The following is a 17,942-nucleotide window of genomic DNA, read 5'->3' on the forward strand; positions in this document are numbered from 1 at the left end:
TTTCAAAAATTATACTAATTACATAATTATGAAACAAAACATTTGGCTTTAATGTTGTATCCATCTTGACCTCTTCCTATTCTATCTTGCTTTTTCATTCCTTAATGAAAGAAACAAAGCATATAGAAGGAAAGCATGTACATTATTATTCCATCAACATCATACAGCCAACCCTTGCTGTGTTTTGTGGCTCTCCCACTTTACTATTAATGTCTGTGTTTTGGGGAAGACAGAATCTTGACGGCTAACAATTAAGCCAAATGCATTCAACAAATAAATGTTGTGTTGCATCATTTAATATTCGGTGGCATGTCCTTGTGATTATATAGTGATTTATTTCATATATGTATTTTTGCAATTTTTTCTTCAATAATAAAAATAGATATGCTCCCCCCATCCTTTTTTTTTTCTCATTATTCTGTTGTTACATTTTCCCCCACAGAAACATGGAAATAATAATTGCACATATACAAAAGTTTTATTGACCAGTACTTTTAAAGAATAATAGTTAAAAGTTAAAGTGGATTTTTTATTAAAAATTATAAAAAAAAAGTATGTTAATATTTTTAAAAAAATTCTTTAACCAATATCTTAGGTATTTACTTATATAAATTAACATACTTTAATGGTATGATTAGTTAAAATAGTTCTTCAACTTTAAACTTCCATTTCACATTGATTGACGTTAGGTTTTTGCACAAGATTTAAGAAAAGGTAAAAAAAAACAATTAGTAGAATAGGTTGATTAAATTAATTTTCTTATTTATTGAAAAATTGACTCACATAGTATTGAAAACTCATTATATTTATTACTTATTTGGGAGAGAATCAAAATTAAAAAAAAATAGTTTATTAAAATCTGAAAACGTTATTAGTAAACGAAGGGAGTGGTGGTACGAAAGTCATACATTATTGACATGCACATTTAATTTTATTTAGAAATTCAAGGCAAGTGTTGCATGAATATGATAGACAAAGGTATAAATGAGAAACAGGTAAGTGAGAAACAAAAATGTATAAAAATATAAAGGATCATTCTTGTTCTTAATTTATCGCTTTTGAAAGTTGAAGGCCTTGATTGACACAGCAAAAATAAAAACAAATAACACTGCAAACCCAGAAACCATAATTGCACAAACTCCTACGAAATCATGTTTGAAACCAAAATAACTTCTTATGAACTCTTGTACGGTCGTATTTTCTGATTTTAGAACATTGGTTATATCTCCAAATTGTGAGGCAACCAACCCATATATGGTCCAAGCCACAGGACAAGCCCAGTAGTACCACCTCCACCACGCAGGCATGCTCTGTTATAAAACAAAGGTAACAAAATTAAAAACAATAAGCATCAACATAGTATTAAAAAACAAATTGAACATATGTAATTATATTTGATTGTATATGATTAGAGTTGTAATTGATTTTAATACCCTATTTTGTACCTATAAATATTGCACATATGTGTGTCTCTAATACACACAAGAGATTTAGACCCGTCTTTTCTTTTATATAATATCTAATGAATTCAAAGATTGGCAATACTTACCGGTTGTGGAATGACAAATCCTGAAAAGAGGTTCCAAATTCCATAAAATGCAGCAGCCACAATTGAAGCAACATGGTGGTTTGGGGTAACTGCCACAGACATCATGCCATAAAAGGTGAAGTAGCACAATGTGAAGTACATGAAAAACATGTACCAAAAGAACTTCAGTAAAGTCCATTCAAATCCCATCATAGCATAAACTATGACACCATATGATGTAGCTTGGACCAAAATATAAGGTAGCTCTATTAGAACCTACAAAAAAAGAGTGAATTGTGTTAACATGAATACATAAATTACAGTACAAATACTTTTTTTATATATAAAATACTGATCTTATAACCTGTGCAATTGCATAAGGTAAGGCAGAATACATTCCAGCTGCTCTTTCTCTATAAAAGACAGTTCTTTCAATGGCTACTACTGGTTGTACAGTGGCAGCATTTTGGACCCCAAGGAAGAGAACAGCATTATACATTGAACCAACGGCATTAAATAGTTGTCGTCTGCTTGAACTGGAAAGCCATTAAAAGGAATCAACATTCAAGTAGAAAAACAAAATTAACAAAATTTAATTTGTCATCTTTAAATTTCTAAATTTTGACTTACTATTTGCCTCCAATGTCCCAAAACATTGTTCCAAACAACAAGGCAATGATAGTAGTGGAAAAAAACCTCACAGCAGTGTACGGTGGATTGCGCCAATATGACCAATGTTGTTTCCATAAGCAAGCTTGGCATTGGACCCAAAGCGACTGAGCATGCTGAGTAGCGAAATGAACATCCTTTGAACCCGGAGTAGGCTTGCTAAGTTCAGCTATAAGTTGCTTGTTTCTCCTGAAGAAAAGTGTATCACAATCTAAGCCTTTTTGGATTATGACCATACGGGCTATAGTCAAAATAAATCTATATCCACATATATTTTCTTACCTATACAACGCAGAATTTTTGTATATCTCATGGAAATCAACACCTAAAGTAAGTTCTTGCGATGGAGTTGTAACTTCCAACATCCAAGTTGCTGGGTTATAACCATCTTTAATTTTACTCACCCCTTCAATATTCTGGCCAATAAAATATATTAGAAAAGAGTAATTACTAGCAAGAACTATGGCTATCCCCTTCGAATAATATTGAATTTAAGTCACATCTAACCTCAAAATACTTAATTAATTGGCAAGAATGACGACCCAATGGCCCAACATATATTTCTTGTCCTCCACGCTTCATTAGGAATAACTAGAATCACGTGTAGCATATGTTAGATTCAATGATTCAAGTCCAGTGGAGAAAGAAATATAAAGCACACTTTTATTTTAACTCTCACCTCGTCAAAAGCCTCAAAAATGTCAATGCTTGGCTGATGGATGGTGCAAACAACTGTTCTTCCTGTGTCAACCGTGTTCCTAACCGTTCTCATGACTATTGCAGCAGCTCTAGCATCTAACCCAGAAGTAGGCTCATCCATGAAAATTATGGATGGATTAGCCACTAGTTCCACTGCTATTGTTAACCTCTTGCGCTGCTCAGTTGAAAGACCATTCACACCAGGCAACCCAACTAAGGAATTCCTCAATGGGTTCAACTCCACGAGTTCCATGACTTCCTCAACAAACATCTACAACCATATATCAAATTTGAGATTAACAACAATTAGTCTTTAAGTTAACAAGGTAAACTATAATATTCTTTTAGTTAATATGCAGAACATTAACTATGCTTTGGACCATACTACTTTAAGTACTAGGGAAACCAAAAGGTGTTTTGACTCTTAATTTATAGTTGTAACCTTTCTAGTGTCAGATTCAACTTCTGCTGGTAAACGAAGCCATGCTGAGTAAACCAAGGACTCATAGACAGTTACATGAGGAGAGTGGATGTCATTTTGCTCGCAATAACCAGAAATACGAGCAAATGTTTCTTGCTTTTTGGGGTAGCCAGAAACTTTTATGCTTCCATCAATATAGCCACCAGTTTTCCTACCAGCTAAAACATCCATCAATGTAGTTTTACCAGCACCACTTACACCCATCAAGGCTGTGAGAACACCAGGCCTAAATGCACCACTAACACCTTTCAAAAGTACTAATCTATCCTCCCTTACACCTTGATCCTTCATTTCCTGCCAGTTGAAATTCCAAGAATTAGTCTCTAGCTTGATTTTGAACCAAAGTAAACATTAAACTAAACACTGTTAGAAACCCAAAAATTATTTATACTTTGAAGTGACTTACTCGTGGCATGTCAACAGAGTACACTATTTGATCAAAGGTGATAGAATATGGTTCAAAAGGAAGAATCATTCCTCTTTTCTTTTCGTGCCTGGAACCTATAACAAGAAGAGCTCTTTCATTACTTTATACGTGACAGTTGAAAAATTTTGCACCTAAGCACACATTCCAAATTTGAAAATAGTATGCAAGTGTTAAATGTTCATGAAAGATATAAATAAGATATATCACCTAAACGTGGTAATTTGTGTTCTCTGGTTTTGTCATTAGGCATATTCCCTTCTGAATTTTCAGTTATTGTTGCCTCCGGCTTCTCAAATGCTGCAAAATCACATATGTTTGTCAATAAAGTTTTGCATCACCATAAAAATCTTAAATAACCAAGTATTAAATTACTCACGATTTAGGAAAGTGAGAGCCAAAGTGTATATAATGTTGAAAAGGAACATGAATCCAATCAATGCCCCAATTCCTATCCAATACCAATATGCATCTGTGAAGAACCCACGGGACTCCAAAATTTGAACTCCCAATGTCTTATTTGAATTTGGGGTGAACTGTGATTGAAGAGCAAATGAATTAGGCTTGCACATTTCTAAACTAAGTAAATTATCACTAATGTTTCAAGTTAAAGAGATTACGTGGTTCCAACTATTTCCAAGGAATTCATTCACCACTATTGCATTTTGTCCATACATTAAAGGTGAAATCCAATAACCCCAAATCCACCAGTCCTTGATATCATCTGTTTCATTGCCAATGAAATTAAAGAAGTATTAATGTAAAGTTCCATTATTTGATAAAGGCAACAACATATTACTTTTGTTAATTGAACTCACTTCTTGACAAAATAAAGCCACCCAATGTAAAAAGAACAAGAAGTGCAAACGACCCAAATGTGTTGGCCACAATCATGTTCCTACCAAGTGCTGCAATAGCTCGAAATAATCCAGAAGCCATTTGATTTATCAATAATAACACCAAGTACTGTTTAAACAATCTGCATGGAGAATGAGATTTTATACCATAAGTAATACTACAAGCAAACAAAAAGAATCTGTCTTCACTTAGGATAAAACATGTGTTGTTGTTTATATGCTGATAGTATTATTTATCAAGTAAAATTAGTTTTATATTAATAAAAGGTTTGCATTTAATGTTATCACATATTATCAAGATAAAATTCTAATTTTGGTTAATAACAACACTAACAACATTTAAGGAACAACACCTAAATTTTGCCCCTTTACTTATAGCAAATAGGTAAAGGAATAGTTTTACCTTTCAACATTTGGATCAAATCCAATGACATAGTAAGTGAGAAATACCCAAACGGCAGCTTCTATAAATGTAATAGGGATCCTAAGGATCCATGAGGGAATGGCATATGCCCATGAAGGATAGAATAGAAGGTCTCGTTGCTTGTAGAAAACTGGAAGCTTTACAATGGTCATTGAAAGCTCAGCCATTCCATTAAACATAAGCATTACTACAGCGAAAAATAGAGCACCGGCATAAACACCTCCATCATCCAAGTTATCCCTTTTCATCTCAGTTCGTAGAAAAAGTGTCATAGTCAATATTGCCATGATAGTGAGCTATAAAAGCCATAGAAAAAAAATCATAAGTAGAAGCCATGTAAGCAAAACAACTAAAAATATAAATATATTATCAAACAATTATGCATAAAGAGCATTTATTCATATAATGCAGCTAGAACCTACCTGGCATAGCTTAAAAACATAAACAAATGAATTTCTTTTCATAAGCAAGTACTCTCTTGAGAAGTTAGCCTTTAATAATTCCTTCTTGTTAACACCATATTTTTTAGTGGTTAATGCAGCAGGGTGATTCTTAGACTTATCAAATGGAGTTGCAAGCTCTTCTCCAATTCTCCTCCCAACATGGAATGATTGAAATGCCTCAGCAAATTGAGTAACATTTACAAATCTATACGGTTCATCTCTGCGCATCCAATACTGCTCTTGATCCTTTCTTGAAGTTACCTATGAGAAGAGATCAATTATAAATACATAGTTTTCATTAGAGCTAACTTCAAAAAAGGGATTCAAAAGATAAACTTTGGCTTACTTCTTGTAGAAAATCAGCAACACCTTTCCTCTCAGGACATTTAAAACCCATGGATTCAAAAAAGTCAAGAACATATTCACGGGGTCCTTGGTAGACAATTTCACCATCAGATATAAGAACAATGTCATCAAAAAGTTCATAAGTCTCTGGTGCAGGTTGGAGTAGAGAGATAATTGCAGTTCCATGGAGAATGTGAACATATTGCCTTAGAGACCTTACAATTTGAAAAGTTGTGGAACTGTCTAAGCCAGTGGATATTTCATCCATGAAAAGAGCATTAGCTGGTCCAACCAGCATTTCCCCTGTCGTAACTCTCTTCCTTTGTCCTCCAGAGATACCACGCAACATTTGATCCCCCACTATAGTATCAGCACATATATCCAATCCCAAAATCTACAAAATTTTATGGTAAATATCTTGTGGCTTCACTGTGTATATAATCTTTAAAAACTTTTAACTTTAAAGCACGAGCAAAGCTTATTACCTTTAGCACATAATCTGTAACAAGATTTGCTTCTTGACCTCCGGTTGTAGCTGCCTGATATATCACAAGACAATTAGATGGAGAGATATTATATCCACAGTTACAGAAATATTTTATTTTAAAGTAATAAAGGTTGATGATAGCTTCTTTTTTACCTTCATGTAGACATCAATATCCGGGTCTGGTTTGATCTTTGCTTCTTTTTCTCTTCTTGACAACTCAGATAGCAAGTCTATGGATCATAAAAGATAATAAGCATCATGTTGGCTAACCAAGTTTGATATAAAGAAACTGGTATAATCAGAAAAAGGAAAGGCCTTGATTTTAGAGAAGAAAAAAAAATGGCTAACCATAACGTGTTCCCACTCCTTGGCACCTTGCTGAGAAAGCCAAGGTTTCCCTCACAGTCATTTCTCCGATATGAACATCATGTTGGCTAATATAGGCAGCTGTTCTCTGAGGTACAAATTCATCCATTCCATGCCCATTATAAGTCACTCTCCCAGAGACCTGGAAGACACAGTGGCATTCATATTAGATGAAAAATACCATGTTTGTAATTGAAAATGAAAGTGATATCAAGGGACATTTCTTTGCACCTTGAGATTTGGATCAAGTTTTCCTGACAAAGCCAAAAGGAGTGTGGTCTTCCCTGAACTTGGAGGACCCAAAAGTAGTGTCATCCTCCGAGGTTTGATGATTCCACTAACATCTTTAAGGATAGTCATGTGTTTCTTTTTGCTTGAGAGAATATGGAGATAAGTAAAGAAACTCTGAGAGACCAAAGGCAGAAAGATTGTAAGACTAGATTGCAAGACAAAGAAACACAAACTCATGAGCTAGTCGAATATGTCAAATTTACCTCCATTATATTAGTAGCAAAGTTCAAGAAAGAGGGCAAAGCTCTACTTCCCACATAAGCCTCTGCCTCAATATTTAGGTGCTCATATCGAACCTCAATTGTTGGAATATCAATCCCAACTCTGAAAACAAAAATCAGAAAAGAAAATGATATCGAGCTTCTTCACTAACATGTAAATAACAAAATCGAAAGAGCAATGCAATATGCATCCTTATTCCTTACCTATCAAGTCGTTCCTTGAGCTTGAACAAAAACTTCTCATTGTCCTCTTCAGCAACGTTGACCAACCTGTCCAGCAGTTTCTGTCTTTGAAGGAATCCAAGATCAGTTATATCAATCTCACTGGCGACTCCACGAGAAGTTGTCAACAACCCTTTCCTCAAACGGTTGTAAGTAGGGAGTTTTTCAAGCACAGCCCATTTCAGAGCTTCTTCATCATCTTCTTCTTCACGCCTTGAAGACACTGAAAAAGCCTCCATGATACTGTTTCTCCAAACTGTTGAACTACTCGCTCGTAAACTGTTTCTTGCTCTGTATATATCACTTCCCTCCATGGCCTCCACCACCCAAGACAAAGACAACAACTTTTGCAACCAAAGCTCAAACCCGCCAAAACCCAACAAGCTTTAAGGTTGTTGTGTTGTGGAAAAGCATGTCTTTATATACTACGATGCTTGTTCATGCAAAAGCACAAGCGTTAAGTGTTGACTATTTTGTGTAATAATACTATTTTCTTTATTTTAAATTCCTCTATATTATTTTGTTATCATCTCACGTGTATGTAAACATATACAAAGTCAAAATTAGTTTGATAAAATGGGGTACGTGGAAGGCGTATTAGGAGAGCCTCTACCTCGATTCACGCCGTTGTATTAATGCTCACTATTTTTGTTCTATTGGCTGCATATTTCTTCTACCTTTTAATGGGTCGGTACCACATCCTACCCAACTTTGTTTATTACTCAAGTGAGGATCAAATGCTGTTGAGGGTTGAAAGTTGAGTCCTATTAATTGCTCCCAATTTTGTTTTTTAATTGTTTTGATAAGGAAAAGTTTATGAAAATAGACCACTCGTTAAATTTGATCCACCACTCTAAATTTGAAATTTTTATATTAATCATGGTTTTAAATATATTTATATTCTGGTATCATATATGTGTGTGTGAATTATATAAAAGTTGAAATTAAAAGTATTATATATTCTTCCTCTTATACATGACAATTTAAAAAAAAAAATTGATCCACATATTTCATTTCATAGTAACGTCGTACTACTTTTTAGGTGACATAACAACAGCAAAAGTCAATGACGAATTTCAAACAGTTCTACGTACGGAGATTAGATTAAAAAAAATATATGAATCAAATTGAAAATAAATGTTATATAAGAATTTAAATAGCAAAATATGTGTATATATAAGAATTTAAAGTATGTAAGAATAAAGGAACTGAGTTTTGGAGGGAAAAGAGTAAAGTTTAATATAAAAATGAACATTTGAAATAAATTAATTAAATAATATAAATTATCAAAATTTCTTTTAAATGTTCATGAAAGTTTAACACAATTAAAAAATAATTATTTCTCTTAAGCATGTAAAATAATAATTTTAATATCGAATTATGTCCTCAAATAAATATTTGAAAAGGTAAAGCCTATTGAAAAATACCCTAAGTGAAAAATTAAAATTTGATAATATCAATAATTGAGCTTTTGAATGAAATATGTCAAAATTAAATTTAAAAAATGAGATTACAAAAAGTTAAGATTTGAAGAAAAAATGATTTAACAATTTTAATAATTAATACTTTATATATATATATATATATATATAGAATAAATTTTCAATGTGAACAAAAGAATCGTGATGCTAGTAATGGATCCAAAGAGGGGAAGTAGGTAGGACTGCCCAATCTCAGGGGGTGGTCCATTTACATGAAGATAGCTATGTTAATCTCGTTTTTTACGAAAATGCAATTTTAATCTATACCCAACCATCATATACAAGCATATTGACAAAGAAAACAAAGTTACACACGCAAAAGACAAAAAAATCTGTGTATAACCAAGGGTAGAGAATTTACAGTTCTTTGTTAAAACGGAAATATGTATGAAGTACTTAAAATAATGAGATTTGTGAATGAAGAAAAATAAAGGAACTAGACGGACACAGAGAAAGAAAGTGTAAACATGAACCAAAACTTTCTAGTACTTGAAGCCTTTTATAATTGTAGTAGTTAACCTCTGCACAAGATGTTGTGAATAACTTGGTTGTTTGACAATCTTGTTAGGTGCTCTTCTCACTCTATGATGCTCACTTAGTCCAATTTGTATTAATGATATTTTAAACAAGAAACATCCCTCTTTTGCAACACTCCCCTATATACATAACTAAAATATAACTATATAATTTTCCGAAGAGATTCATAACATTCTTTAAGATATGTAGCAGTTGCCCAAGAAATCAAAGAATGGTCACTCGGTAGCATGCAAATTGACCTTTATTGTAGGATATAATTTTCAGCAAAACTCACCTTGTTTGATAGTTCTTTAAAATGAGGATGAAATAAGGGCCATCATATAACCGCTGCCGTAATAAGAGAAATCAAGATCCTATGCTAGAGCCTATGGCCCTATGCAATTAATTGTAATGAAAAAAAAGAATATAATAGATACACTGGAAAGCTACATTAAAATGATAAGCCGGAGAAGTGGTTCATGAAAAAAGTAGAAAAATGCTCACGTTGAGAAAAATATCTATTGCCGTGTCAAATTAGAAGTAAATATATCAAAAGAATTTGTTTATGATTTTTATGTAGACAAATTCCAGTAGCCTTAAAAAGACGGAAACACGTTTTCAAAGATATAATAGCATTATAAAAGCATATGAATTACCACAAACACAAGAAATCATATCTAGTTTGCAAGTCAGGTCATCTAGCTTCTCAATTATAGGAAGATGCATTCCAAATATAGGCATAAGAATAGCAATAAACCAAGACACGATTATGCAGCACAACAACTCACACATCATTAATAGAAAAAAGTTTATCAAGTTTTATAAGATATTTCCATGGGGTAGTTTTGGATGTTGACAGTTTTTATCCAAACAATGCAGTAAGCCCTAAATTCGTAACAGTATATGATATTCTACTTGTTTATACAATCTTTCTTGATTAAATTTCCTAACCTTTCTTGTATCAAATTCATCACCGCCCAAATAATAACATATATAAATAAACACCCTTAGACCTCTGATCTCAATCTTGTAAAGTATAGCAAGGTAGGGTTGGTAGAACATTAGTGGATAACTAAGCAGCAATAATTGGTGAATAAAGAATCCGAAATTGAAGAGTAAAACCACAATTCACTTGATTATTGTGTATGAGTCAACACCATACATAATAATACATCCGCCAAAACTCTAATCTACTTTTCATGTATGTGTACAACAGCCGCTGTCAGTAATTCTAAAGTGTCTACATCATTCATCATTCTACACCATCTTGCTCTTTCTCTTTTGCAGCACTACCATTGATACCAGGAACTAGTTCAGATTCACAAGACCTAGAAGGCAATCTCTCATATCTGAAACTCGGGAGAAGCTTATACTGCCCAAATTTCAGAATCTGACTCAGCTTCTCATAGCTCCATCTTTGTTGAATATAGACCACAAGTGCAAGAATAATAGCAGTCAAAGGAATGGCAATATCCCCAAATTTTGAGTAAAAATCCAAATTTGGATTGACAAATTCAGAGTCCTCAGAAAAGTAAGGATTTGGAATAGGAGCTCGAATGTAATCATATATATGAGGAAGAAGTCTGACCACAGTGATTCCAATAAAATATAGTTTTCTGAGTGGTTTACAATCAAGATGCCAAATTAAGTTCCCAATAATTTGAGGAAGCAAGAAAAAGTCTTCAACAAGACCTACATATTCTTCCAATTCTTTTGCCCAATCTGGCAATGAATGAGAATTTCCTCTCTCAATCAAATATGTCTTTGCTATGAGAGCCTTCTGACTAGTCTTTGTGCCATGAATTATTAGCACAATTATATACCCCATCATGTGTATGGCGAAGGTAGAAAGAAATACCCAGTTATCAGTGGGGACACAACGTGGCTCAAGAGGGGTTCGTGTTTGCAATCTGATGCGAGACTTCCACACCTTCTGAAAAAGTCGCAGAGTTAGTAGCAATGATACAATCAATAGCAGTTTCACAGTGTAATCAATGATGTGGAGCCACTCACTGCTCTCCAATTCACTAGATGACTCATCATAAGATTCAGAAACCATTTTCTTAAAAAGAGCTTCAGCACCTGTGACAAGAGGAATGCAATACCCAAGAGCTTGAACACCTACCACAACAAGAGACACATATGGAAGAGAATCCACATTACACTTTATATAAAACAGCTGGCTCAAAATGCACCCAACTGCAAACGAAAGTGTCAAGATTCGGAGAATCCCTTCGACACCTCTGTGTGAAAGGACATCCTCACGTTGCTTCCTGTATATGATTGGAAAAGTCTGAAGTTTTATTGTATTAAATCGAAGGGCATCATCATCAGTCCTTTGACTTTCAATAGAAATTGTAGCCGTGGGTTGGACTAGCCACCGAGTTGTAGTTGGAGGGTAAGCCACAACCACCTGAATCAAACAGTCCATTCCAGCCTCAAGATCATAGCTCTGATATAAGACCTTCCATGATGCTCGCACATCTCTGCAACCAATTAGATACATCTTTCCAACATGTGGGTCATAAAGACCCTCCAGAAAAAGCACAGAAAAATTACTATAACCTTTTCCAGTAAGACTGAGTTGTGCAGATACATTCATAAGAAGTTGCTTTTCTGTGTATTCCGCAGCTGTGGCATGATAAGGTGTTTCCTGTTCAGATGTTGAACCATTTTGAGCATACCAATAGCGTCCAAACAAGGGACCAACAGAGAGAATCTCCATCTGAATGTCAACTCTCGGGGCCAGGACATTAGGCATAGGGTCAGGAAAACCATGAACATGAAAAGTGAGATCTTCTGAAAGAAGAGATAGACTATCTAGAAATGACTCATTATCTTCAAGCTTGGGGAATGTTAGCAATGATTTCTTTACGACAGTTGTAAAACTGAAGGGCTCATTTTTTTCTAGGACAGTGCCAGCCAAAATAGTTTTAGAGTAACTGTAATTTGGATGAGTGAACTTAAAATAATTCCAGAGTTCTGAAGGTAGCACAAGTTGCTCAAATGATAGGGGAAAGAAGGCACTACTGTTATTAATGGGAGACAAAGTTCCCATAATAATACTACGTTGCTTTAAGGAAAAAGTGGTAGGAATATATATACAGATCCTAGTATTACAGTTACTCCCTTTGGCATCAATTAATCCAGGGCAACCAACCATGCAAAGCTGCCCGCTAGAAGACTTCCAAATCCCTTCGGTGGCAAGAGACATGTTGCTGGGGCCAGATCTTTTTGCTGCAGTATACTGATTCTCTAATGGAGAAACTGCTCTAAAAACTGTTGATACCCTAGCAGAACCAGTATTGCTATTACTAGCTGCTTGCTCACAGATAACATCCTGCATATAAAGTTTAACATCTTGAAAGCCTCCATCTGTTGATTTGATTTCCTTATCCGACAAAAAAGGACCTAATTTACTGCAGAAAGCATCTGTTCCGTTGCATCTCCAGTTTGGCACAACATATAAAGGTTTTTCTCTAGTAACTTCTTCAAGAATTTCACAAAACCTTGCCCCTTGGTAGACACTCATGCCATCATTCGTCAGGTTATCTTTATATGGGTATGGATTGCATGCTTTGGACACAATATGTTGTGAGCTAAATGTGTACTTTGCTGACTTGCCCAACTGCGATGATATGTGAACCACATCAAAATATTTAGTATTGGATTCACGGTTCAAACTTCTTAACTCTCCGCTAATCACCCTGTTTGTTAATGTGAATGTCATGGGATAGCGAAGAACTAGCAAAATTTGATCATCTTCTGACAGAGGTATATCACCAGGATTCTTCATCCATTCCCATGGATTGGCAGGATCAGCCTCTCGAGTTGGAAGCATAGTATTCCCTAACAAACACAACACCCTTTGCCCACCATTTTTCTTCGTTTCGGTGTAAACCCCTTGAAAGGGAATCGAGAGCTGAGAATGGCTGGGCCATAACTGGAATTCAGTATTCCCACTATTTGCATTGTCCACAAAATTACCATCACGAGTAATGCCCATCACCATGAAACCATTGATAGGAACCGACTTCTTCAATCTACTGTCATGATCAACATCAATTACCCTAAAAGAGACCAAGTTCAACGGAGCACGGTCTCGAGACAAAGTCCCTGGAGATTCACTAACATCAAATGGCATTATGGGAAACTTTCCTCCATCTTGCCTCCAATCCCCATTCACAAAAGAAAGCTCTCCTTTCATACCAGTAACACCACTATATTCATATCTCAATTCAGATGAAGCAGATAAGACAGAAACACATTGTTTCTGAACTTCACCCATTCGGTCATACTTATAGGTTACATGAGAGTTCCTATCAAAACTATACATCTCCTCAGGGAAGTGTGAATTTCCAAAAACAACAACCAACAAGTCAAAAACAAGCCAAAGAGCAACAATAGATGAAAATTGAAACTTCATGATTCCAAGTGACAAAAGTTAATAACTTATTCTTTAGAAATCCAGGAAACTAATATACCCAAATGCTTTTCTTGTCAGATTTCAATAAGAAATTGAGTTTCATTACACCCACGACTACCACTAAGCGTGAATATGCAGCCAGCACACAGATCACGATCTCAAAGAAGATCTAAAGAGAAGAAACAAAATCAGAACAAGTCAAAATTCAAGGTCCAATAAGAAAAACGTGGAGAAAACAGGTGAGAGGAGGAACCTGAATCGGACAAGATTGTAGGAGTTTTCAAGTGAGTGTTGTAGAAATGGACAATGATTTGGATGTTGATGAAGGGCAAGAACAGGGTTTAATGTAATTGTAAGGTGAACTGACGAGTGAAAGACTTGAAGTTGAAGTTGCTTTGTAGCTGTCGTCTGTTTGGTCTGGTTGGTCTTCCTTCCAGATCCAAATTATTTTGCTGATTTTTTTCCATTAAAAATATCCAAAAGCCAAATATTCTTCTTCATTCTAATTTTTAAAGTTTTAGTTCGGTGGCGTGTAATTAACTTCAAATTTTGGACAAAATGTAGCTCCTTGGCTCATGTTACTAGAAAATAAAAAGTTCAAAGAACATGCAAACAATTAATTTAAATTGAGCTAATGAAAAAATAAACTTGGTCATTTCTATTATTAATTACTTTAATTTTCTATATAATGAAGGTATATCCAGTTTATTATCTAATTTTGATTACCATCAGTATAAAAAAAAATGTACAGTTTCTTGTAAGAAGAGTAATATTTGCTCAAATGTATAAAAACTGATGTGTAAAATAAAACCAGTTAATTATCAATAAACTTCTCCTTAACCTCATGTGATCAACATCAAAGTGGTCCTTTTGGGTGGTGGTGATGGAAGTAGCTTTGCTTGGCTTTCGGAATTTGTGTGGTGGATAAAATGTCGATTTCTCCAACCTTGTTTATTTAGAAAGATGATTTGGAAAACACAACAAATCAATAATCATCATCATATCTTCTTAAGCAAGCAACAAGAAGAGAGAGAGGTGGGCTTGTGGGTCAAAAAGTGGAGGCTTTCTTCCATGGTATTGATGAGATGGGCTTGTGGGTCAAGCATGCTAGGCTTTCTCAATGTAAGCTCTTTCCATGATCTTGATGAGGTGGGCTGTGGTATATGGAAGATATAGGCTTTCTTCCATAGTTGTTGCTATGTTTCAGTATTCTTTGAATAAGTAGTATTTGATGTTTACTGGGCTAACGATGCCATTATTCCTCACAAAAATTTGCGAAAACAAAAACAAATGCAAAGGTATAATCAAATTAGATATATTATTCTGTCATTTTATTTTTAATCTAAGTCATTGACACAATAAAATAAAGGTATAATCAAGCAACAATGTCACTTGTACATTATTAGTAGAAATGTAAAGGATGCATTATTAATACCCTAGTTAAGTTTAGATATATGAATCACATAACGTTGTTATTAAGCTTAGTTAAAAACTAAATTTTCAAAATTTAACTAATCAAAATATTAAGGTTTTTTATATCTTCTCAATCTCTTTTTATTGTACTATGAGTTATTTCATTTACTTTTCTTAGTGATACTTCCAAAAGTATTCTCTCTGCAACCAAAACTTTTTTATTCCTGTTCAAGGGTTGTTTCTTTAAAACCGAAAAAAAAAACATTTGTTAACGTAATTGTCCAAATAACCACCGATTCTTGTACCGTGTCTTACAAGCGGGTGTGCGTATGCAACAACAGTTTTGGCAGGGAAAAATTAATTTTTGTAGTTTTCTTACTGAACAATATACATTTAAATATAAGTTGATGAGTAAAATTAATTTAGACATTCTAATTACATTCAATAATTCATAATAGGTTTTATTAAAATTAATTCTACAGAATATTAAAATAAAATAGTCCTATGTAAATTCATCCCATAGAAAGTCTATTCGTTTCTTTAAATGTTGGTATGTTAAATTAATATTGTTATGTATCAATTTGGCAACAGAATGATTCACAACTAAATGTAAAGACCCATAATTCCTAATTTTTAATAGTTAAAAATTATAATTTATTTAGAAGAAATACATTACAATTTGTTTAAATTAAAAGTTAACTCAATATGCTAGAAATTATGTCCTAAAAAAGTTCCCAAGTATCTTCATGTATAACATGACATTTGGCAAAAGTCCTTTATTCAAATGGATGAAGTATTTCTATAAATACACATATGTTGTACACCCTATCCGAAACATTACACCAACACAAAATGCAGGAAGATTTCTTGCAAGGTGGAAGGTGGATGAGAGTTGCATTGCTATTGCTTGCTTGCAAGTACTAACTATGAAAGGAGGAAGCTCCCTCACACATGATCACAATTTGGTGATCATTTCTAACTAACTAGACAACCCATCCACCAAATAGTGAATCAAATAGTCTACTACTAGGCAACTAAGCTAGTTTCTTCATCGTCACAAGACTTGGCCTTTTTGGATGTGAAAAACCCAAAACCACCACAATCAAGTTCCCTGAATTTAAGCAAAAAGTAAAGCACAATCCCAACAAAGAAGCCAAGGGCAGCACTGGAGCCAGTGAGTGAAACAGCAGCACAAACAAACATGACAAAAGAGTCCTGTTTAGTGTTCATGTCCTTAGAAGCCATAGCCAATTCAATCCCTGCAAACAAAAGAAGGACCCCAAGAATCCCAATAGGAAACTCACCCAATATTCTCCCAAAAGAATTCCCAAACACCAAAGCAAGCACCAACTTAGCAACTCCAAGAAACACAACCGAAGCACCACTCCTACCTCCGAACCTATACTGACCCGCCAATCCACCAGCTCCGTGGCAACAAGGCATGGCACCGAACCAACACCCAACAAAGTTCATAATCCCCACACTCACCGAAACATGCATCGCCGAAGCCTCTCTTTCGGGAAACAAATCCCCCGACAACTTACAAACTGCAATAACGGAATTCAAAACTGATAACGGAATCTGTGGAATCGCCGCACGAAAAAACCCAATTTTTAAATCTTCCCAACTAATTTTAACCACCGAAATCCTCGAAGGACCAAACTTCAAATCTCCGATTATCGAAGGGTCACGAAGAAAACACAACAATAACCCAAACAAAAACACTATCAGCGCCGCCGGAATTGTCGATAAAATCCTTAACCGCCGGCGAACTCTCTCCCGTCGATCCGCGACTTCTTCCCTTTGTTCTTGTGGTGGTTGTGGTTCCGGTTCGTCGCCGGCGCCGGTTGTGATGACGAGGAAGAGGACTGCGGCGAGGGCGACGATGAGGCCGTCGAGGCCGAGCCAGGGACGCGGAGGACCCGATTTGGAGGTGGCGAGGTCCTGGTCGAAGCGAATGTACTTGATGGCGGAGAAGGCGAAGGAGAGGCCCTGAGAGAGTTGAACGCCGCGAACGACGGGGAGAGGGAGGTAGCGGTAGAGGAAGGACATGAGGCCGGTGGAGCCGAGGAGAAGGAGCACGGCGGCGACGGAGAGTCCGGCGGCGGAGATTTGAGGGATGGTTAGAGGAGGCGTCTCGGAGATGGCGACGGCGGCGATGGATTTCATGGGTTGGACCGGCATGGGGAGGCCGAAGAGCAAACCGGTGGCGATGTTGTAGAGAGCAGTGAACACGAGCGTGGTGGTGAGGTCCAAGTTGTTGACCAGAGAGAGGGCCAACACGATGGGGATGTAGGTTCCCAGGTCGCCGACGGCGCCGGAGATTTCCGATGCAATACTCGTTTTCAGTTTGACGGTGGAGGGGAGCCACCGGTTGTGGCTGAGGAGTGGGGTGGTCGTTGACATTTCAGTTTGGTCGTCGGAGATTGAGCGTGCCATGGAGTGATTGCGTTACTTCTCATCAACGTTACCAATTTCTATTATATGAAGTAGTATTAATGCTATGATCCAAAATCAGCAAGCATTTTTCAAATGTCAGTGTCACACGTCACGTTATGAATTTACATATAAATATCCCAAAATTTGATACGTTAATAATTATATATTTTTTAAAATGTTTAAGGTGTATTTATTTTCAATAAAATTTTA

The 17,942-nt window shown here is 35.5% G+C and overlaps 3 protein-coding genes across 6 annotated transcripts; all 3 read right to left on the reverse strand.

Moving 5' to 3' along the window:
* Nucleotides 1-1,020: 1,020 nt before the first annotated feature.
* Nucleotides 1,021-7,856, reverse strand: LOC113857200 (pleiotropic drug resistance protein 1-like). 3 transcript variants are annotated; one of them, XM_027488992.1, is made up of 22 exons: nucleotides 7,440-7,856; nucleotides 7,218-7,338; nucleotides 6,955-7,128; nucleotides 6,706-6,865; nucleotides 6,511-6,587; nucleotides 6,356-6,409; nucleotides 5,872-6,264; nucleotides 5,505-5,786; nucleotides 5,062-5,378; nucleotides 4,620-4,780; nucleotides 4,422-4,525; nucleotides 4,181-4,337; nucleotides 4,012-4,101; nucleotides 3,784-3,878; nucleotides 3,339-3,671; nucleotides 2,877-3,167; nucleotides 2,705-2,788; nucleotides 2,480-2,613; nucleotides 2,159-2,386; nucleotides 1,893-2,064; nucleotides 1,550-1,804; nucleotides 1,021-1,310 (listed from the first exon to the last, which is right to left on the reverse strand). In XM_027488992.1, exons 1-22 carry the CDS (start codon nucleotides 7,769-7,771, stop codon nucleotides 1,050-1,052), a joined length of 4,275 nt encoding a protein of 1,424 aa, XP_027344793.1. In that variant the 5' UTR covers nucleotides 7,772-7,856; the 3' UTR covers nucleotides 1,021-1,049. The 3 variants fall into 3 exon arrangements, with proteins under 3 accessions (XP_027344793.1, XP_027344794.1, XP_027344792.1); XM_027488993.1 differs by having other exon boundaries at nucleotides 1,050-1,310; nucleotides 3,784-3,893; nucleotides 7,440-7,771; XM_027488991.1 differs by having other exon boundaries at nucleotides 1,050-1,310; nucleotides 3,784-3,908; nucleotides 7,440-7,771.
* Nucleotides 7,857-10,260: 2,404 nt separating this feature from the next.
* Nucleotides 10,261-14,336, reverse strand: LOC113857184. Of its 2 annotated transcripts, none has more exons than XM_027488969.1 (2): nucleotides 14,134-14,336; nucleotides 10,261-14,049 (listed from the first exon to the last, which is right to left on the reverse strand). In XM_027488969.1, exon 2 carries the CDS (start codon nucleotides 13,878-13,880, stop codon nucleotides 10,707-10,709), a length of 3,174 nt encoding a protein of 1,057 aa, XP_027344770.1. In that variant the 5' UTR covers nucleotides 13,881-14,049; nucleotides 14,134-14,336; the 3' UTR covers nucleotides 10,261-10,706. The 2 variants fall into 2 exon arrangements, with proteins under 2 accessions (XP_027344770.1, XP_027344771.1); XM_027488970.1 differs by having other exon boundaries at nucleotides 11,011-11,176; nucleotides 11,313-14,336.
* A 1,592-nt stretch (nucleotides 14,337-15,928) lies between these two features.
* LOC113857097 (molybdate transporter 2) lies at nucleotides 15,929-17,764 on the reverse strand. The gene has a single exon (XM_027488833.1). The coding sequence runs from the start codon at nucleotides 17,730-17,732 to the stop codon at nucleotides 16,320-16,322; it is 1,413 nt and encodes a 470-aa protein (XP_027344634.1). The 5' UTR covers nucleotides 17,733-17,764; the 3' UTR covers nucleotides 15,929-16,319.
* Nucleotides 17,765-17,942: the final 178 nt, after the last annotated feature.

The sequence above is a fragment of the Abrus precatorius genome, unplaced genomic scaffold (genome assembly GCF_003935025.1).
Source record: "Abrus precatorius isolate BTA unplaced genomic scaffold, Abrus_2018 Scaffold153, whole genome shotgun sequence".
NCBI lineage: Eukaryota > Viridiplantae > Streptophyta > Magnoliopsida > Fabales > Fabaceae > Abrus > Abrus precatorius.

Coding starts and splice junctions, on each gene's coding strand:
- LOC113857200 (XM_027488991.1), bottom strand. CDS start 7,771: ATGGAGGGAAGTGATATATACAGAGCAAGAAACAGTTTACGAGCGAGT. Junction 7,129..7,217: donor TTGCTACTAATATAATGGAG/GTAAATTTGACA, acceptor TTGGTCTCTCAG/AGTTTCTTTACTTATCTCCA. Junction 2,614..2,704: donor AATTAATTAAGTATTTTGAG/GTTAGATGTGAC, acceptor TTTATTGGCCAG/AATATTGAAGGGGTGAGTAA.
- LOC113857184 (XM_027488969.1), bottom strand. CDS start 13,880: ATGAAGTTTCAATTTTCATCTATTGTTGCTCTTTGGCTTGTTTTTGAC.
- LOC113857097 (XM_027488833.1), bottom strand. CDS start 17,732: ATGGCACGCTCAATCTCCGACGACCAAACTGAAATGTCAACGACCACC.